The 19,900-nt window shown below is 39.7% G+C and overlaps 1 protein-coding gene across 2 annotated transcripts in view; it reads left to right on the forward strand.

The window, feature by feature from the left end:
- aff2 (AF4/FMR2 family, member 2) overlaps positions 1-19,900 on the forward strand; it is a 162,377-nt gene that overhangs the window by 44,514 nt on the left and 97,963 nt on the right. For both annotated transcript variants that reach the window (XM_061787648.1, XM_061787649.1), the window contains exon 2: positions 18,564-18,684. In XM_061787648.1, the coding sequence (XP_061643632.1) occupies positions 18,564-18,684 (121 nt within the window). The remainder of the gene's footprint in view (positions 1-18,563; positions 18,685-19,900) is intronic.

Consider the following 19,900-nt stretch of genomic DNA (forward strand, 5'->3'; position numbering starts at 1 on the left):
ATCCGCCTGTCGATCTCCCGTTCCATTCTTCCCTCACTTGTGAACAAGAACCCAAGATACTTGAACTCCTCCACTTGGGCCAGGATCTCATCCCCAACCCAGAGAGGACACTCCACCCTTGTCCAACTGAGGACCATGATCTCCAATTTGGAGGTTTTCTCATCCCAGCCGCTTCACACTCGGCTGTGAACCGCTCCAGTGAGAGTTGGAGATCACGGCTTGACGAAGTCAACAGAACCACATCATCTGCAAAAAGCAAAGATGCAATACTGAGGCCAACAAACCGGACCCCCTCTACAGCTTGGCCATGCCTCAAAATTCTGTCCGTCAAAGTTATGAAGAGAATCGGTGACAAAGGGCAGCCTTGGCGGAGTCCAACCCTCAGTGGAAACGAGTCCAACTTACTGCCAGCAATGCGGACCAAACTCTGACACTGGTCATACAGAATAGACCTTAGCAGGGAGGCTGAGGAGTGTGATCCCCCTGTAGTTGGAATACATCCTCCAGTCCCCCTTTTTAAGAAGGGCGACCACCACCACAGTCTGCCAATCAAGAGGCACTGTCCCTGATGTGCATGCGATGTTGCAGAGGTGTGTCAACCAGGACAGCCCCACCACATCCAGAGCCTTTAGAAACTCAGGGCGAATCTCATCTAGCCCTGGGGCCTTACCACCGAGGAGCTTTTTAACCACCTCGATGACCTCAGCCCCAGAGACAGGAGAGCCCGCCTTAGAGAACCCAGACTCTGCTTCCTCATGGAAAGGCGTGTCGGTGGAATTGAGGAGGTCTTCGAAGTACTCTGCCCACCGACTCACAACGTCCCGAGTCGAGGTCAGCTGCGCCCCATCCCCACTATACACAGTGTTGATGGTGCAATCATGTTTTGAAAAAAAAAATCTTCCATAGGAAATCATTTGTCCCAGGATGAAAGTATTGCCATTAAAACCATGCCTTATTAAATGTGCAGGCACATTTTAACTAATCCATAGAAATAAAAAAATAATATTAACGCTAAACTATAAAACAGTCAGCATTCATAAAGCATAAATTGTCACTGAAAAGCTAAAAAAAAAAAAGAAGTCCAAAACGCATAAAGATGTATTCCGAACTTGAAGGTGGTCAAGATTTGTGTGACTTTAAAGGATATATTTTGTATCCAAATTTTCATCTAATTCACAGTAGCAGCACTTTAAGGGTGCTACACTGTATCATTACGTTTTGCTGTATTTCATGGTAGTTTTGAATGTGGCAAAATAGAAATGTGCTAAGTATTGTATTTTTCCTGAGAAATGTGAGCCCACTAGGACAAATGGTGGCACTGCACTTTACTACAATTTTAGGGCACATACTTTAACTCATAGTACATTTATGCTTAATCTTCATAAAGCCTTTAACAGTATAAAAAAGGTGGTCATGGGGGAATGAGTCAGAGTTGGAGAAATGTCTCCCAGCTGAATCCTTGTCTCCATGCCTGTGACCCCAGCTGAACCACTTAGACTGCTTCTCAGATGTATAGTACTTCTGTTTTGTTTATTCATGTTCACCTAACCTCAGCATGAACTTATTGCTGGTGGTTGAATTGTTTTGGCATAAAGTACTATTCATATTGTTGATTCTTTAGGAATAATTTATTACACTGACACTTTGGTGGTTTTAATTAGAAACACTGGATGTAGGTACTTCACAAGACGGATATACACGAGCGATTAAAATCTTCGGGGGCATGTTGTTATATTCTGAGGTAATTATTTAATGTATTCATTTTGCATCATTAAACAATTAAATGGTATACTAATAATAAAGACATTAACGCTAACGTTAGCCCACCTTGTCCGTGCCGTCTCTGCAGGCGCTGCTTTGTTGAACAGTAAACCAAAGTCTCATCTTTTCATGAGCGATCTGTTTTCTTGCTGCCGTCAGCCTTCTCTTAAATAATGTGTGTACTTACTGTGGCCAACGGACTTATCCTGAGACTTTAATTTTATTACTTATTGAAGTTGCGATGTAAATACAGATAAAGCAGTGGTAAAGCGAGGTAGTTTATATAGATGTCCTGATGGCCATGTAATGCATTGACTTGGACTTGGCCGAATCCAGGTTGTGAACTTTGCTTCTTTCTTCTGCTTCTTCTATTTCTTTACTTTTAATCTAATCTGCTAATATGTGCGTTCAACTTTTATCTCTGTTTAGAACACAGAGTTGGGATGAAAAAAATCATTCATCATCCATTGCATCGTTCTTTCTCCTGAGCCTTTCTTTCTCTAACTAATGCATTTAATTAGGCCTGTATTTTCCCATGCGAAGAAGAAGGTAAAGGCACAAAGCTGCATGCTTTCCGGGCTGCGCAGATTGTCCCATTGACTTATTGTACTTCTGTCATTTATGCACCTTCATTCCAGATAAGCGCTCAGGGTGGAGCAACCTGTATATGTGGGCGTTCCCTGTCAAATTTGTCCTTACGCGTATTCTCCCATCATTTTAAGAGCTTTTCCTCTTACTTGCTCCTGAGGCCATATGAAGTCAAATGCCCTGGGAAGGTTAAATATCATATTACACTTGAATTTTGGATGCAGTTAAAATTTATGCCACATATACTAATACTATTGCAAAAGAGACTTCCAGAAAGCTATCAAATGTAAGTCCTGCCACTGTTTGATATGTAAAATGTCTTAAAGGAAAAAGGTTGTTTCATTAAGTTTTTATTAAGGTTGTAATACATCATCCATCCATCCATCCATTTTCTGAGCCGCTTCTCCTCACTAGGGTCGCGGACGTGCTGGAGCCTGTCCCAGCTATCATCGGGCAGGAGGCGGGGTACACCCTGAACTGGTTGCCAGCCAATCGCAGGGCACGTATAAACAAACAACCATTCACACTCACATGCACACCTACGGGTAATTTAGAGTTGTCAATTAACCTACCATGCATGTTTTTGGGATGTGGGAGGAAACCGGAGTGCCCAGAGAAAACCCACGCAGGCACGGGGAGAACATGCAAACTCCACACAGGCGGGGCCAGGGATTGGACCCCAGTCCTCAGGACTGTGAGGCAGACGCTCTAACCAGTCGGGCACCGTGCCGCCGTAATACATCATATATACTCTAATTTGAAAACCTGTAGTCAAGGTAGTTACTTACCTTCATCTGTATCTACTCCACATTACTCTTGGAGCATGTTCACAGTGGAGCGTGGTTGCCACTTCTTCCTCCAGTGCAGATAAATTAAGTGGAAGCACTGGTGGGCTACCTCCTGTCCCTTGTGCGGCACAACTTGTGCCTGTGGTACGTGGATATTTTTTATTTTTTTTATGGCGTTCTGTAAGTCTCTCCCTTTGTGCTTCAGCTCAATGGTAGTACGTGTACACCTCCCCATGGCAATGATGCACTGGGTAATTTTCTCCCAGATATTAACCTTTTGGCAAAAGTAAGCCTGCAGCGCTCCCTGACCAAACACAACTGCATGCCTTTTGACACACTGCTCCAGCACTTCCAGGTGGCCTTATCAATGGGCCGTGCTTCATTGAGAGTGGAGGCTGTCTGGAAATCATGAAACATGGAGTTTTCCTCAGAAAGATAAAGCACACTTTAAATTGAAAAATGCCTTACACTTTGAAGGAGAGCAAGTTTTTTATATTCTGTATGAAATAAATCCAATTAAAGTAATTTAATCAGATCATCTGCCCACACACACAATTGATTGAATTAAACTGATCAAGAACTTGTCAATGCTTTGCTATTGGTCCAGATCCAGATACAGTATAGTCCAATTCAAGTATAAAAGAACTTTCATTTATCAAAGGAATATGAATGTAATGATGTCTAAACGGATGCCGAATTTCAAGAATGAAGATGTGGAGGCGCTGGTGCAGTGTCTCAAAAGGCACATTTGTTTGGTCAGGGAGCACTGAAGTCTGACCGTCGCTAAAAGGCCACTAACTGGGCCAAAATTGCCAAGGATGTCGCTGCTTTGGGCAGATGTACACGTACCACCACTGAGCTGGAGTACTAACGGAGAGACTTACAGATTGCCGTGAAAAATAAAATGTCTGTACCACAGGCAAACACAACTTGCGCCACACAAGGGACTGGAGGTTGGCCTCCGCTTAATTTAACTGCAATGGACGAAGAAGTAACATTCATTCTCTCTACAGTGGACATGCTCGGAGATGAGCGCAGAAGTAGTTATAGATGAAGGTAACTACGGTCACTATTGTTTTTAAAATTACAATATAAAATGTATAACAACCTTATTTAAAACTTAAAATATTTTTTTTCTGATATGTTGATTGTAGCGCCACTGTGGACGACTGGTTAGCACATCTGCCTCACGGTTCTGAGGACTGGTGTTCAAATCCCGGCCCCGCCTATGTGGAGTTTGCATGTTCTTCCCGTGCCTGCGTGGGTCTTCTCCGGGCACTCCGGTTTCCCACATCCCAAAAACATGCATGGTAGGTTGATTGAAGACTCTAAATTGCCCTTAGGTGTGAATGTGTGCACGAATGGTTGTTTGTTTATATGTGCCCTGCGATTGGCTGGCGACCAGTTCAGCGTGTACCACGCCTAAATAAATCAACCAACTGAATAAAATATGGTTGAGGACCCGTGCTCTAGATTTTTTAAATCACTTAACTCGTTACTTTAATAAGCACCGGTAAGGCATGTGGGTGACTGGTCTGGCCGGAGAGGTGAGCCTTCCAGTCAGTGTATCGGTACGCCAACGATGGCCTAGAGCATTACACTAAACCCAGCATAGTGGTCCCTTACTAGCTGCAGCTGGCTGGTCGCTAGTAGGGGACCCAGAGAAATGTTTGATGATATTGGTCCATATCAACGACACAACTGGAAACCCCCGTAAACACTGCAATGACACGTCGGGATTCGGGAATCTCCCCAAAGGGACCTCCTACTATCAGGCTTGTACAGTATATTTTAAGTAGCCTTTGTGTATAGCATTCATTTAACAAAATATATTTTTGCTTTTCCATCATTCTAGTTTTTTTTTTTTTTTTTTTTGTGGGGGGCTCCATTTTCCTTTATGCCTGGGACCCTAGGTGGGTCTCGAAACGCCAATTTATCAGAGGCAAGGAGAGTGTGAAGTTTAACACCTGGAGCTAACAGCCCGGAGTCCTTTGTGTAAATAGTAGGGATGGGACATTAATGCATTAAGCGCGATTAATAAATTCCAAACAAATTAATTAGTTAATTAACACATTAATTTAATTAGTAAAATTTAAAATTGTTAATCCTGTTTTGTGTTCCAAGCAATGCAGAACCTTTGTTAGTGCACAATTTCCTGGTACACTGATTACACTGACGCACACGTCAGAACTCGGCTACCAAAATGGAGGAATTGGATGAAACAGCCTTGCAAAGATTGATGGGAGGAACATTTTCATAACACCAAAGCACTTCAACCCTCCAACATGTGATCCAACTTTTCCACTTCATTGCATAAACCATTTAAAGGCAATACTGTTCTAGAAAAAATGTCCTAAAATGGCACTTTAACTTTAGGTTCTGTTTAATTTTTACAAGGAATATTTTCGATTAGTTTTCTACATTTTCTATTGAAATGCAATTAAAATGCATTTTTCCAGAGTTAACAATATTCCTGTCCTTTAAGTTAAACCATTTTGCTTTTTAGGACAAATATTGTTATACAATTAAAATGTGGTTAATCGAGATTAATTAATTACAAAGCCTCTAATTAATTCCATATTAATACGAGTCCTACCTCTCGTAGCTAGCAATATATCCCTGTCACGCTAACGTTGGCACAGAACTAATTATCTGAATGTGAAAAGCCGCAATGGCAGTGTGTGCACTTCGGACATGGCAATATCCGCTTCGATGAGTTCTGCCTGAAGAGACAGACAAATAAATGCAGACTCTATCGATACACCTCTGATGCACCAATTTGTCATTAAGGCAATGTGAAAGTGACTTATATTTACATATATTTTATTTCAACGGGGCTGTTCATTAGATAGACACTTTTCATGTAGTTAGTTTCTCACATTTATATACAGTATTTAATCAAATTGAATTTCAAGATATAACCATAGCCCATGGACAACTGAATAAGTATTTGAAATGTGGATGGGCATCTTATATCCAGATGTATCACTTATACAACTTAATTCACTGATTATGAGCCAATGTCTTCATTTGTTCTGGCCACTGCACAGCTGCATCTTACACGTTCAATACTCGGACGTACAGTACATGAATAATTAAAAAAAACCACTAAGAATTTTCACACCTAAGCTGTAGAATCTTCCCACATCCTTCACAATCCTCTTTTTATATTTAGGAATGAGAGGGCAGTCATCTTCATTTGTGTGCTATTGTGGATCTTCATTAAGAAATGTTTTCAAGAACATTATTTTGTACTTCAGCAGAATATAAATGTAAACAAGATAAATGTCAATCTGGATTATACTGCTGTTGGCACATTTTAAGAGGCTACTCTATTATGATATTTTGTCTTTCTATAAAAGGAAGTGCAAACTTTTCATACATTGACAATGAATTCGGGGATGTGGCGTGATGTTCTTTAGAGACCCAGGAGTCCGTGTTTGCTCTGACAATGATTCTGCTCAAAAGTGTTTGCTCTCGGAAATGCGTCTGAGTGGCCTGTTTTCATTGTGTCACACACACTCGAGAATCTCGCCCTTCTGATCTCTCCTCCTTATCGCTCTTTCCATTCCTTTTATTCCAGTGGTCCCTAAAAGCCATTATGTCTGAGTACTCACAATAAAGCAGACAAACCATTTATGAGCAGCACACTCATTTAACATCATATACATGGACACACGCACGGATGTACACAAACGCACATGCACACACACACACAGTGACCAAGGGTTTTAGTGTTGGTCTGAAAAATATTCTTAAACGTATGAGTGATTTTTTTTGTTAATCACATTCAATATGTTTACAGAATGGTGAACGAAATAATGGAAAATATATAATATATAAATAATGGAAATATAAATCATCCCTTTCAGCATCAAACTGTGGCCATCATTTTTACATACTTTGAGTGCCTTGAGACATACTGTATATTAAGATTAAAGTGTATTCCCTCTATCTATATTTATTTTTCCCATTATGACATGGGTGTTTCTATCCCATTTTGGCGGGGGGCTCAAGCACCCATAAATTGAATCCCAGCACCCCTGAAATCTGACAAAATGTGACAGACAAAATTTGAGAAAAACAAGAATACAGTGCTGCTTCTCTTTCGTCAATGTGGTAATGAACTTCCGCTTAAATGTATGTACAAAACTATAATATACCTTACCTGGCTGAACCCCTATTCCTAGAATCGCCCATGGTGACAGGTGTGCTGCCGCCTATCCCAGCTGACTTTGGGTAAGAGGCTGGTTACACCCTGGACTGGTCGCTCGCAATAGTTGCAGGGCACAGAGACAAACAACCATTCACACTCACATTCACACCGAAGGACAATTTAGAGTCTTCAATGAACCGACCATCCATGTTTTTGGAATTTCTGAGGAAGAACCGAGAGAAAACCCACGCAACCACAGGGAGAGCATGAAAACTCCACACATGAAGGCTAAAGCCCGGATTCGAACTTCCAACCTCAAAATTGTAAGGCAGCTGTGATAATCACATCCTCACTGTGCTGCCTATTAATGAACATTTTGTATATACATCTATTTACATGGCAGGAAATGTGACTTCTACAAATGACCCATCATTGCAGTAAAGACAGCAAGCACACATCAGTTAGTGACACACTGTTGGAATGTACAGCAATTATATTGCATGAGGAGCAGTTACGGTGCCTTGCACAAGGGCGCCTCAGCCATGTATGCAGGGGCAGGGGGTATGGCGGTACAATTTTAGACCATCTGTGAGCGCAGTCTAACACCTGACTGACGAGAGAAACTCTGTGCAAGCAGATGGGACAGTTGACTACAATCCAGATTATTTCAGGGAGCCTCTCAGAGTTCAGGATAATTGACCATCTTCTTGTCAATTGCATGCCTTTGCGACAAAACATTAGCCAAATATCTTAACTATCGTCAGACTCACTGTGAGATGATGTTTGACAATCGCTAGCATACAGCAACACGTAAATTTAATACAAATTCGTACCGACTTCTTACAGGATATAGTATTAGGTAACAAGAGTAATGTCAATAATCAATGAAAGAATAGCTTTCAAACATTAAACAAACTACATATAATTATGTAATCTGATCCACTTTCCAAATTGTACTCATATCAAATGCTGAATATTTTTTTTGTTTTGGTGCTAATAAAAAAAAAAAATTCAAATCGAATAATTAAGTGGGAAAACACATCTTGGAAACGGCACAATCAGGTGCCACATTTCAGTCGAGCACTCGTGGATTGTCTCGCTTAGAAGCGTTTCTTTCAAGATTTGAAGGATTTTCAAATCCAACAGATTAGGAAATAAAGAGATGTTTCTTGGCCAAAAACAAAAGGCAACCAATAACACTGATGAAAAACTGCATGCAGATAAGAGAATTCTACATTACTGTACGTTATGTTCCTCTATGATGTGACGCAAAGGTGAAAAACACAAAGAAGTATTGTCCCCTATTCTTGCTGTGCCCTCGCTCTTGGTCTATTTATCCATCCATCAGTGTCAAACATGTGTTAGTGTGATGGGCATGGAAACAAATTCAAAAGGTAAAAATGTTTTTGAAGCCCCGGTCTCATTATAAAGCCTTCTGTGAGATGTAACACATACACACACTGAGAAATGATTGTGAGATTTTTTTTTTTTATCGCTCATTTTTACAACAGAGAAAAAGTACAAGCTGTATATTTTCATGTTGATGGCATTTTGGCGCGTCCTCTTCTTCTCTGTGGGTCCAGGAATGCCTGCTGATATTTCCTCTGATGTCGATAATGCCTGTAGAATGAACACACAACCCAGAGAAAACACACACAAACACACACACAGACAAAAATGTGTCGTTGAAGTGACACTTCAAACAAAGCTTTTGTCTGCAGCCTGACAGCTATTCCTCTTTCCTTCCCCCTCTCCTACCCCTCTCATTATCCCCCTCACTCCTCTCTGTCATTCCAAAGCATTCCTACGAGTTATACAGACACCCCCCTTCCATCCACTACATGAACACACACAGCGAGCACATTCGAGGGTTTATACTGTACTTAATTGAGCCGCTCGGCTTAATGCAGGCTAAATAAAATGCAACGACTGAAAGTATGAAGGGCTTTGCATAACACCACTTGAGATAAAGGTAGAATAAATTGGGTGCATTTCATTTGTAAAATTGCAGGCTGGATTATTAAAATGATTTTATTTTAAAAGATGTTCAGAATCACTCATTAACAGGCATACTGTAGGTGCCACTGTTATAACGGAAAAAGTCACTGTTTAATCACTTTTAATGTGTGAATAAAGCCTCATTGTGTTTACTAACAAAGTTTTGGAGATAGAATATAGTGCGAAATGAGAAATTCCTATGTTTGTAAGACTATAATATTTCCTTTATATATATATATATATATTTTTTTTTTTTTTTTTTTTTTCTTGTTACAATATTTGTAAAGGCTGGTTTTGCTGACCCCCTTAATTTCAGTTTGTCTACTTACTTAATACATTAATGCAAACATACTGTAGAGTATACACAAACGATCCTCGTGGCAACATGGTGATAGATTCGTCAGCACATGTGCCTCACAGTCAAAACGTTCTGTGTTCGAATCTCGAACAAGAGGGTTCCTGTGTGGAGTTTAAGTGTTGCGCTTTCCTTGGTTTTCTCCAGGTATTCCGGCTTCCTCTCACGTTCCCAAAACACGCATGTTAGGCTCACTGAAGACTCTAAATTGTCCATAGGTGTGAACGTGACTGTAAATGGTTGTTTGTCTACACGTGCCCTGCAATTGACTGGCAACCAGGCTCCAGCACACCCGCCACCCTAATGAGAACATGATATAATGAGCGGAATAGAAAATGGATGGATGGATGAATAAGTATAGCATTTGTTCAGTATTTAATGTGTGAACAGCCAAAAGGGTTTGCACAATCCCAGAGACACTCAACATTTGCTGTCATGACATAAGGGAGAAATTGACAAGAAACCAGACAGACTCGTCTTCCTCCAGGCGGTTGACCTTGTAATATGTGACCCCCCCGTCCTGTCATGGCTCAACTGTGTAGTGTCTAAATCATAATGATTACAGCAAGTTGTGTGGCACCAACTCAATAGCAATTTGATGGCTTGGGAAATGGTATACGTAGTGTGATCTAGACTTAAACACACTCTAAGTCACAAGAAGAAAGAAATTCATGCTAGGGTGCAATGATGGAATGTTATTGTGCACGTGTTGAGAGGTTTGGTTTGAGTGGTTACAAAATACAGAATGTGAAAAGCATTGATGAGGTCATGATGTCATTGCATTGCCTCAAAGCACTTACTAATGCATCGACTTTACACCGATCTGATCGCCCTGATCGGTATCGGCCGATAATTAGCATTTTATGCTGATCGGCTTTAATGTCATAATTTGCCGATCTGATCAATGACACCATTGATCGGCTCTGCAAAAAAGCATTTACTCCGCGTTGCCATCATGTACAGTACCGTAATTTCTCGTGAATAATACGCACTCATGTATAATACACATCCCCAAAGTTGAACTCAAAATTCTGGAAAACCTTTCTACCTATGTATAATGCATTTTTACAATGCATGATTTTGCTTCTACCCATATGATCAAAACGACGTATTATCTGCATTTTGTTAGGTTTTTTTTCAAACAATTATTCTGAAGTGAAGCACTTTAGTTGAACACCTAATGCTTTCTTTTTTATTTACTTGCTCTTATTTTGAAATTTACAGCCCTGCTTGTATTTAGCAAATGAGAAAACCTTTGACAGTTCTGCAACAAAATCTATCAGGATCCACATGAAATTTCCAAGGCAAATGCCATTTTTGGTTTATTTTACGAATTTGTATTGCTTCAGGAACTCCAGATGTCTGAAGGCTGTATTCTATCATGTTACTCCAAGCGCTAATGACTACCATAACATAGTGGGAAGCCTGAATGAAAAACAGCCACCATTAATGGCTTCAGTAACACCTGTGCCTTTCCTACTGTCTCATATCATCCAATCTGCTCTGAAAAGCACTCATCAGGACTGTGGGGAGCATTTAAACATAAAAGCCACATTTGCATGTTTTCTTATTTAAATGAGCAGAGCTGCTGTGTGCTATCAGTGTTCACTCTCTGAATATTTTGCTTCAAAGTGATCCAATAAATTGGCCCGTTTTGCTAAATTACAAAGTTTGTATTTACAAAACATAGTTTCAGATGTGTGATAAATGCTGATATATTCGCTTGAGCTGAAACAAGTGCTTTTCATCTCCAGAGGTGATCCAGAAAACTACAAAATGTGTGCACAGACTCATTGAGCTCAGATGGCAAAAAAAACTTTGAACCGAATGATGGGATGGTTTTAAATGAGTCGAAACATGTTTCGAGTGGTTTCCTTGAACTGTTCTGACAGTTCTTCCCAAAAGACACAAATACTGCATGAGTGCTCAGTGATGTGGACCCACAAACTCTTGGTGACATGCACAGGCCGCAGCTTTCTTTCTAAATAACGACACAACACCCAGGAGTCTGTTCTCTGCAGTACACAGACCTGCTGCAGAATCCTGGACTATTAAACATCCCAATTTCCCGAAAACAGTCCTCTCAGCCAGTTGAGGAAAATGGACATAAATAACAATGAACTCAAATTGAGCGGTGAAAATATAATCTGCATGAGGCCCTGATGCTACAGACTACATATTCATTCTACAGGCTACAGGTGGCGCTTTGCAGAGATTTCACAATATGATAATGTTTCCAAAGTTGACATGTTTAAGTCCGCAAGCGGACTTGATGGCTATACCTTATACAATTTCAATATTGTTGTTTGAAACACCTGGAAAATTTGCTGTGAGCATGCAAGAGAAGGCAATAAGGCCGTGTGCATGCATGAGTGTGTGTGTGCGTGTGTGTGCATGAGTGAGTGAAAGAGTGTGTGCGAACAGTTATCAGGGGAGACCAGCATAGCTCTTTTGAGATTAAATTCCCAGAATTTATTCTGCTATCAGCATTACTTCAGGACACACACACACACACACACACACACATGCGCGCGCGGGCACACACACACACAAAAAAACAGAAAGCTGCCACCCTTTCATTCATAAAATAATCAGCAATGAATGAAATAATTAACAATTTGCTGCCTTCTCTTTCATTTTTATAAAAAATGACATTCAGCAATGTTTTTTTTAATTAAAACTACAATATCAAAAACATATTTGTTTCTGCAAAGGAAAAAACTAAAAATGCTGTCTAAATGCCAACTCATTGATGATCAAAGAGAAAACAGTAATTTAAGTCATTGACATTTTATTTTGGTTATTTTATGTGTCAGGCATACGTATGAAAAATAAAATTATTTGCAAGCTATTGTGACAAGCATTACAGTGATTAATATACTGTATCACAAAGCATATATGTGTGACTAGACCCGAAACAGTAAAGTAAAAATGCTTTTCATTTTCATAGTTCTAATTGCAATGTCAGCACTTGTAAATGATTAAAAAAAACTAGTTACCAACATCATTTAAAATCCAACCAATTTTCATGAAACCTTGATAAGCTGTAGTTTTTTATTGACAGCAGAAATTACCACCATCAAAAATAATAGACGTACAAAAATGGTAAACACTCAAAATAGATTTTCATTAAGCTTCAAGCAAACACCAGATAACGTAATGTCTTTACATAGTGAAATTCTATTTAGCTAGTGATTCTTGTGTCCATAATAATTTTGTTTCCTGTTTTCTGAGTTTTACATTCCCAGCAGTAACTCTGATTGTAAGTTGTGTTGGAAGTACCAGAATTCTGACAGTTGACACTTTTCTTAAATGTAACCAGAATTAATCCTTCTTTGTAAAGATTGTGGAGATGGACAGCGATCTGCAAGGTGGTCCAAAGGATGTTTTTTTGTGTGTGTGTGTGTGTATATGTGAGGGATGAGGAAAAATAACTAATGCATCTGTATAATTGTCCAAGATGCAATAGCCCAAATTGAACTATTAGGTCACACACATAAGTTGAGAATTGTCTTGCTTCAAATGGCATTCCAAGTGGTGGAACTGATTTTCTTTGAATTGGAATGGATATTAATGACTGTCAGCTTTTATTATAGAACTGCGCCAATAATTTGTCTCTTAATAATTTCCTTCATGATTGCTTCCTCGGCGGCACGGTGGCCGACTGGTTAGAGCGTCAGCCTCACAGTTCTAAGGACCGGGGTTCAATCCCCGGCCCCGCCTTTGTGTAGTTTGTATGTTCTTCCCGTACCTGCGTGGGTTTTCTCCAGGCACTCCGGTTTCCTCCCACATCCCAAAAACGTGAATGATTTGGAGACTCCAAATTGCCAGTAGGTGTGAATGTGAGTGCGAATGGTTGTTTGTTTGTATGTGCCCTGCGATTGGCTGGTAACCAGTTCAGGGTGTACCCCGCCTCCTGCTGGATGATAGCTGGGATAGGCTCCAGCACGCCTGTGACCCTAGTGAGGAGAAGGGGCTCAGAAAATGGATGGATGGAATGCTTCCTTCTCTGTTGCATCACAAATCATTTTATTGCTGTCAGCAGCCAAATGCCATCGAGGCTGCAGGTCTTGGCCAAATCTTGCACTTTTGTGAGACTACAACAACGCAAAGGTGTCGTGCTAAAAGTAGAGCTAGAGTAAATGTCAGTCAGCCCTCTGTCTGTCTATATTTTGATGTTATCACGAAAGTGTGAAGTTTGGCATTACTTGAGCAATTGCAAAAAAACTAAACAAACAGCACAACTTAAACTATCAAATTTAGCTATCTATGTGATACCGAGTAAAATCAAAGGTGATTCTTAAAACTAAATGTTGATACATTAATCAAATGACATTTGACTTCAGACACTGGTACACAGCACAGTATTTTATAAAGGTGTCTAATATTTTGGCACCTCATTGAGCAAAAGTGTCAAAACAGGTCTCACTATTGTAGTTCTACACCACTGAAAAACTACAACCACAGCAAAACATTGTTGAATTAATGCAATCAAACTTGCTAATTATTTTTGTAGATTTCCATTCTTTGTTTTTTTATCTACACTGAAAAAAATAAACACTGCATAACTTAAAAAAATTGAACTAAGCTGTCACATGGAATATTTTAGCTTTGATTAGATGGGAATGATTCATTTACTGTACTCTGAAAGTTTAATCTGCAATTTTTTATTCCATGTAAACCATATTTGAATGTTGGAGCAAACATTATCACTGTTAGCCAAAACGTTTGCTCTTGGTAACTTAGCTTAGTTTAGTTTAGTCTAAAAGCACAGCAGCGAGGTTCAGTGCTCATACACATTCACATACTCATACAAGCTTCACACAAGGCAAACGCTTTTACCTTTATTATTTCACGTTTTATGTCATATTTGTGGTTTATATGAGAGAAATGTAAACGTTTAAGCAACAGCTCCTCCCGTCCCCAGTAGGCTACCGTACATAGCCTACACTCTCTAGACAACATTGTGTCAGATTCGAGGGCTGAATATTACGTCCAGTCAAGGACATGTACATGCCTAAAAAAATAAATTATTTAAACTAACTGTAACGTTAGCAAAATACAAAGTTTATACAGTTTTTCTAGTCAATGTCAACATTGCTCCTTCCGACCAAGTCAGCAATGCATGCGCAAATCACATTCAATTAATTTAAATGACAGTAAAGTAAGAAAAATACATTTAAATCGTAAACTAAAAATGTCAACAATTAATTATTAAAAATAAACGTGACAGCTTTGTTTTACTGTATATTTCTTTTCAGTGTAGACATGTCCATATTTTGTGCTGGGAATCGTTTCCAGGATCAGAGTATGGAAATATCCGCCCAACATAATTATGTACTCACGTGAAAGGACGGCACGATGTGAGCTATTGCATGAAATGAAAACCACAACTTTTAATGTTTTTTTTAATGCAATAAACTCATTTGTCTTCTTCATACTATGTTGCTCAAATTATAACCAATTGTATCGCGTCTTATTTGGCGTGAATCATCAATGTATAGTGCCAGTGGCGGAGTGTCATAATGCTTATCTCATCTGAGTTCACTGATGGTAATATACTGTACATTCCTACTGTGCGTGTGTGTGTGTGTCTGGTGACTGACTGAGCTGTCACTTATCACTTTGCACTGACAGATGATGATGATGATGCCACATCTGGAGATGTACACATGCACTCTCTCTCTCTTTCTCTCTCTCTTTCTCTCTCTCTTTCTCTCTCTCTCTCTCTTTCTGTCTCCCTGTCCTGACTCCTCATCCTTCTACTCAGTCTTTCATTATTCTCTTATTTTCTTTCCTTTGTAAAAAACAGTCACTTGGAGATGTAAGTCGGTCTTTTTTCCTCCTTCCCATGGGCCTCTATGACCCCCCTCCCTTCCCTTCTTGCCTTCTCCTCGTTGCCTCTCTCCATTCTTCCTACCTCCCACTCGCATTTTACTAGGAGATTAAATGTCAGAGGCGAGGTCTGGTGCTGGCAAAGAGAGTCTCTTTTAATTGTGTTGATGGCTAATTAGGCACTCTGTCTCCTCTCTGGGCAGTGCATTGGGTAAAACAGGCGCCCTTTCCTGGGTGAACAGGCCACGGGCGTGCACATAGCGTGTGCTTGTTCACGCATGCTTTAAAACTCGAAGAGTTGCTTGTAAATATCTTAGTAGACTGTTGGATCGCAGCTTATTGAAAAGGTTTGGGTTGGCATGGCAAAACGTAGTATTTCGTTAATAGTCATGTAAGGAAAACAATCAGCACCCTTACTACTCTCCACAGATCGCTTGTTTAAATTCATGCTTCTAGCTGTTTTACACAGGAAATATACATGAATCATATACCCAGCAGCACTAATGGGTGGTCTCATATATAGTAAGCCAAGAAATAGTTCTTCCCAGAATGACTGATTAAAAGCCCATTTTATTCAGATTTTATCTTCGACGCCGTGTAGGGACAAAAAGGGAATGTGCCGTGGTTCGGTAGGAACTTTGGGCTTCATTCAGTAATAGTAAAAATGTTTTACTCTGCGCACAAGTTGTGCATCTACGCGAAATCACCTGTCGGATTTATGACACGTGCCGCCAGCCAATTTTCTTCTCGCCGTGCGTATGTTAGTGACTCAGAATCTAAATGATGAGCTCGTGCCCACGAACTGCAATCTGCATAAACAGTAGCAGTCTGACGCATGTAAGCCAAAACGCGGAGGTTTAACGTTGCGAGAGATGGCCCCAAAACTTTCAGAACTTAATCTTTATTCTGTTTACAAAGCGTTTCACCGGAAAGCTTGCTAAAGACAGAAACCCGAAAACCTATAGCCTAATAATGGTGGGAATTATTTTAATTAATTAAGTTAAATTAGAGAACGTTGCACTCAAAACATGCATAGAATTATAATGAACAAATTAAGAGCCAAGCAAGAACAAACACTGCATAAGTTGTTAAAATACATAGTAAGGAATAAATATAGCATAGCCATGAGGCAATTGGTGGAATTCATGAAATTAGCGCTGGAAGCGACAGAGAACATATGAGCCATATGCCGATCGGAGTGCATCACAATTCAAGCACACCAGCGGTGGTGTGTGTGCGATTTGATCAATTTACATCACATTTTGCATAATCACAGAAAAATACAGAATTCAGGTAATTGTAGGAGCAAGTAAGTTGATTGATGCATTTGACAGTCGTTTTTCAACTTTAAATTTCGGGAAATGTTGTTTGAGATTTGTAGCGTTCTTGGTCGATATGAAAACTTTGAAGCCTTGGTTAAACTAGGAAATTTGGTTACGCGGGTACACGCCTGATCGCTTGTTGAGTGACCACTCCCAACAGCCCGCCAGCAGCGAATCCACACATACGTACACATAAAGCACATATTAGCACTTGAACGGAACCAGGGTGAAAGTGATGAAAAGTGTCCATTTCACCTTTATTTATCGACATTTTTGTCAACTCATTAGCAAATTCCCGGTTTCAGTTATTATCGTTACTGTTTTGATAAATGACTGCAGAATTATTATACAATTTTTGTATTAGAGCTCACAATTCTCTTTTTTTTTTTCATCAGATGTCTGGCCTTTTGGATAAAAAGTGCTGATGATAAATAGTTTTTAATGCACCGCTGTACAGTACATCTTCAGGGCACATTCAGACTTAACTGCTGGCTGACAAGCACTGAGGAGAATTGAGAGAGACACATCCATATATACTGCAGTAGCTGGAGGAGACCAAAAAAGAGATGTGCATGGCTACTCTGAGGAACAACAGTTCATATCATATTTAGCAAACAAAGTTGACACATGTGAAAATCTTGTTGGAGCTCTGTGTGAGGGCACAAAGGCCAGCAGAGCTAACTCTTTAAGATAGCAATGACGACTGCTGCAACAAAATACACTAAAAGGGCCAACATGCAGTGCCATAAATTATATTTGAAAATAAATGACGATGGGGCTTCCTGTTAATGTGTATTACATGAAAATGTCAACGATTCATTTAAAAAAACACATTTTCATCAACAGTTTAGTTATTAGTGCAAGACAATGCTTTATGTTTTCACTCTGCCTTTAGGTAAACAACTGAACTTTGAGCAACTGAACTTTGAGATGACAGCAATGTTTTTTTTTTCTATATTTTGTTTAATTTGAATGCTGTCCGGGTCCATCTCCTGTTTTGATTAAAAAATAAATAAATACATTGTCTCTTTTCCTTGGGAACATGTTGCTGCAGAGCTTCGTTGTGATAACATTTAAAAATATATATTCAATACTACACCAGGGTCACTTCCCTTAGCATGAATTCAAACTGACAAATCAAAACTGCACATCTCTTAGAGAACACAACGGATGGTTGCATGCTGACTTTGAAGACGTTTTTAATGTAAGACTGTAGGTCACACTGAAACTGCGATCAAGAGTTGAGCTTCAATAATAAGAGGTCCAAAAATAATTTCAACCTACATTTAAAACTGTATGTGGTACCATTGGTTTATCTTTGTTCTTTCTTATTCATCAGCACTTGTCATTATTTAATGGCGAGTTAGTTCGGTTGTTCTTGTGACATGTACAATGTAATTGTACAATGTAATTGTATTAATATGCTGCACTAAGTAGACTGACACGATTCCAAACCTGAGCAGTACTAAAACATATGCAAAAGTTCATTACGTGTAAGCATATCTTGAAATCGACTTCCTGCAACACTGTATCTTTAATTTACTACACTTTACTTTGTGGAAATTAAGTAATCTCTATCTGTTTGTTTTCTGTTATTTTGAGGTCAGAAATAGCTGGTTGGAGGATTGTCTATTTACTGTCGTGCTTTTATGTAGGTGTTCGATATTGTCCACGTCAGACATAAAAGACTGTGGTTTCTGCCAGTGGATCGTTCTCAGTAGGCAGCACTAATGAGCTTTTTTCTCTTGGTTTCCTTTTAGCCATTTGGAGTCAGAGCGCAGTGTCTTGAAAAGGAGAGAATGGGAGAGGAGGACTCAGGAGGTCCAACAGGATGAAGATTTGTTCTCGACTGGATTCAACCTGTTTGGGGAACCTTACAAAGTAAGTAACAGTGACTGACTGGACTCTCCATCTGGTTCTGAATCACAATCACCATATTTGATTTATGTCTGGGGAAATGTTCAATAGTGATGTCAATAAAATAATAAAATGTAACACAATCATACCAGTCTAAGCGATAAATGTGCTGGAGTTTTCCAACCAGGATTAGTATGAGAGTGACCTGTTTCCACTACAAAACTTTACGATTTGATCAAACCATAATAAATTAGATATTCAATTCTGTATTTTTGAATGAGACGGTGGACGATTGGTTAGCACATCTGGCTCACAGTTCTGAGGACCCAGGTTCAAATCCAGCCTCGCCTGTGTGGAGTTGCATGTTCTCCCCGTGCCTGCGTGGATTTTCTCTCCGGTTTTACTCCGGTTTCTTCCCACATCCCAAAAACTTGTGTGGTACAGAGGGTACGGAAAGTAATCAGACCCTTTAAATTTTTCACTCTTTGTTATATTGCAGCCATATGCTAAAATCATTTATTTTCATTTATTTCCCTCATTAATGTAAAGACAGCACCCCATATTGACAGAAACAAAATTTAATTGTTGAAATTTTCACTGATTTATTAAAACAGAAAAACTGAAATATCACACAGCCATAAGTATTCAAACCCTTTGCTGTGACACTCATATATTTAACTCGGGTGCTGTCCATTTCTTATGATCATCCTTGAGATATGGACAAAGTTACAAACAAAAAATTCTGCTGCACTTAAGCTTCCTAAGAGCAAAGTGGCCTCCATAATCCTTAAATGGAAGAGGTTTGGGACGACTAGAACCCTTCCTCGAGCTGGCCGTCTGGCCAAACTGAGCAATCGGGGAGAAGAGCCTTGGTGAGAGAGGTAAAGAAGAACCCAAAGATCACTGTGGCTGAGCTCCAGAGATGCAGTCGGGAGATGGAAGAAAGTTCTAGAAAGTCAACCATCACTGCAGTCCTCCACCAGTCGGGGCTTTATGGTTCCTCAGTGCAAGACACATGAAAGCCCTCATGGAGTTTGCTAAAAAAAAAAAAAAAAAAAACACCTGGAGGACTCCAAGATCATGAGAAATAAGATTCTCTGGTCTGATGAGACCAAGATAGAACTTTTTGGCCTTAATTCTAAGTGGTATGTGTGGAGAAAACCAGGCACTGCTTATTACCTGTCCAATGCAGTCCCAACAGTAAAGCATGGTGGTGGCAGCATCATGCTGTGGGGGTGTT

The sequence above is a fragment of the Phyllopteryx taeniolatus genome, chromosome 10, assembly GCF_024500385.1.
Source record: "Phyllopteryx taeniolatus isolate TA_2022b chromosome 10, UOR_Ptae_1.2, whole genome shotgun sequence".
Classification (NCBI taxonomy): domain Eukaryota; kingdom Metazoa; phylum Chordata; class Actinopteri; order Syngnathiformes; family Syngnathidae; genus Phyllopteryx; species Phyllopteryx taeniolatus.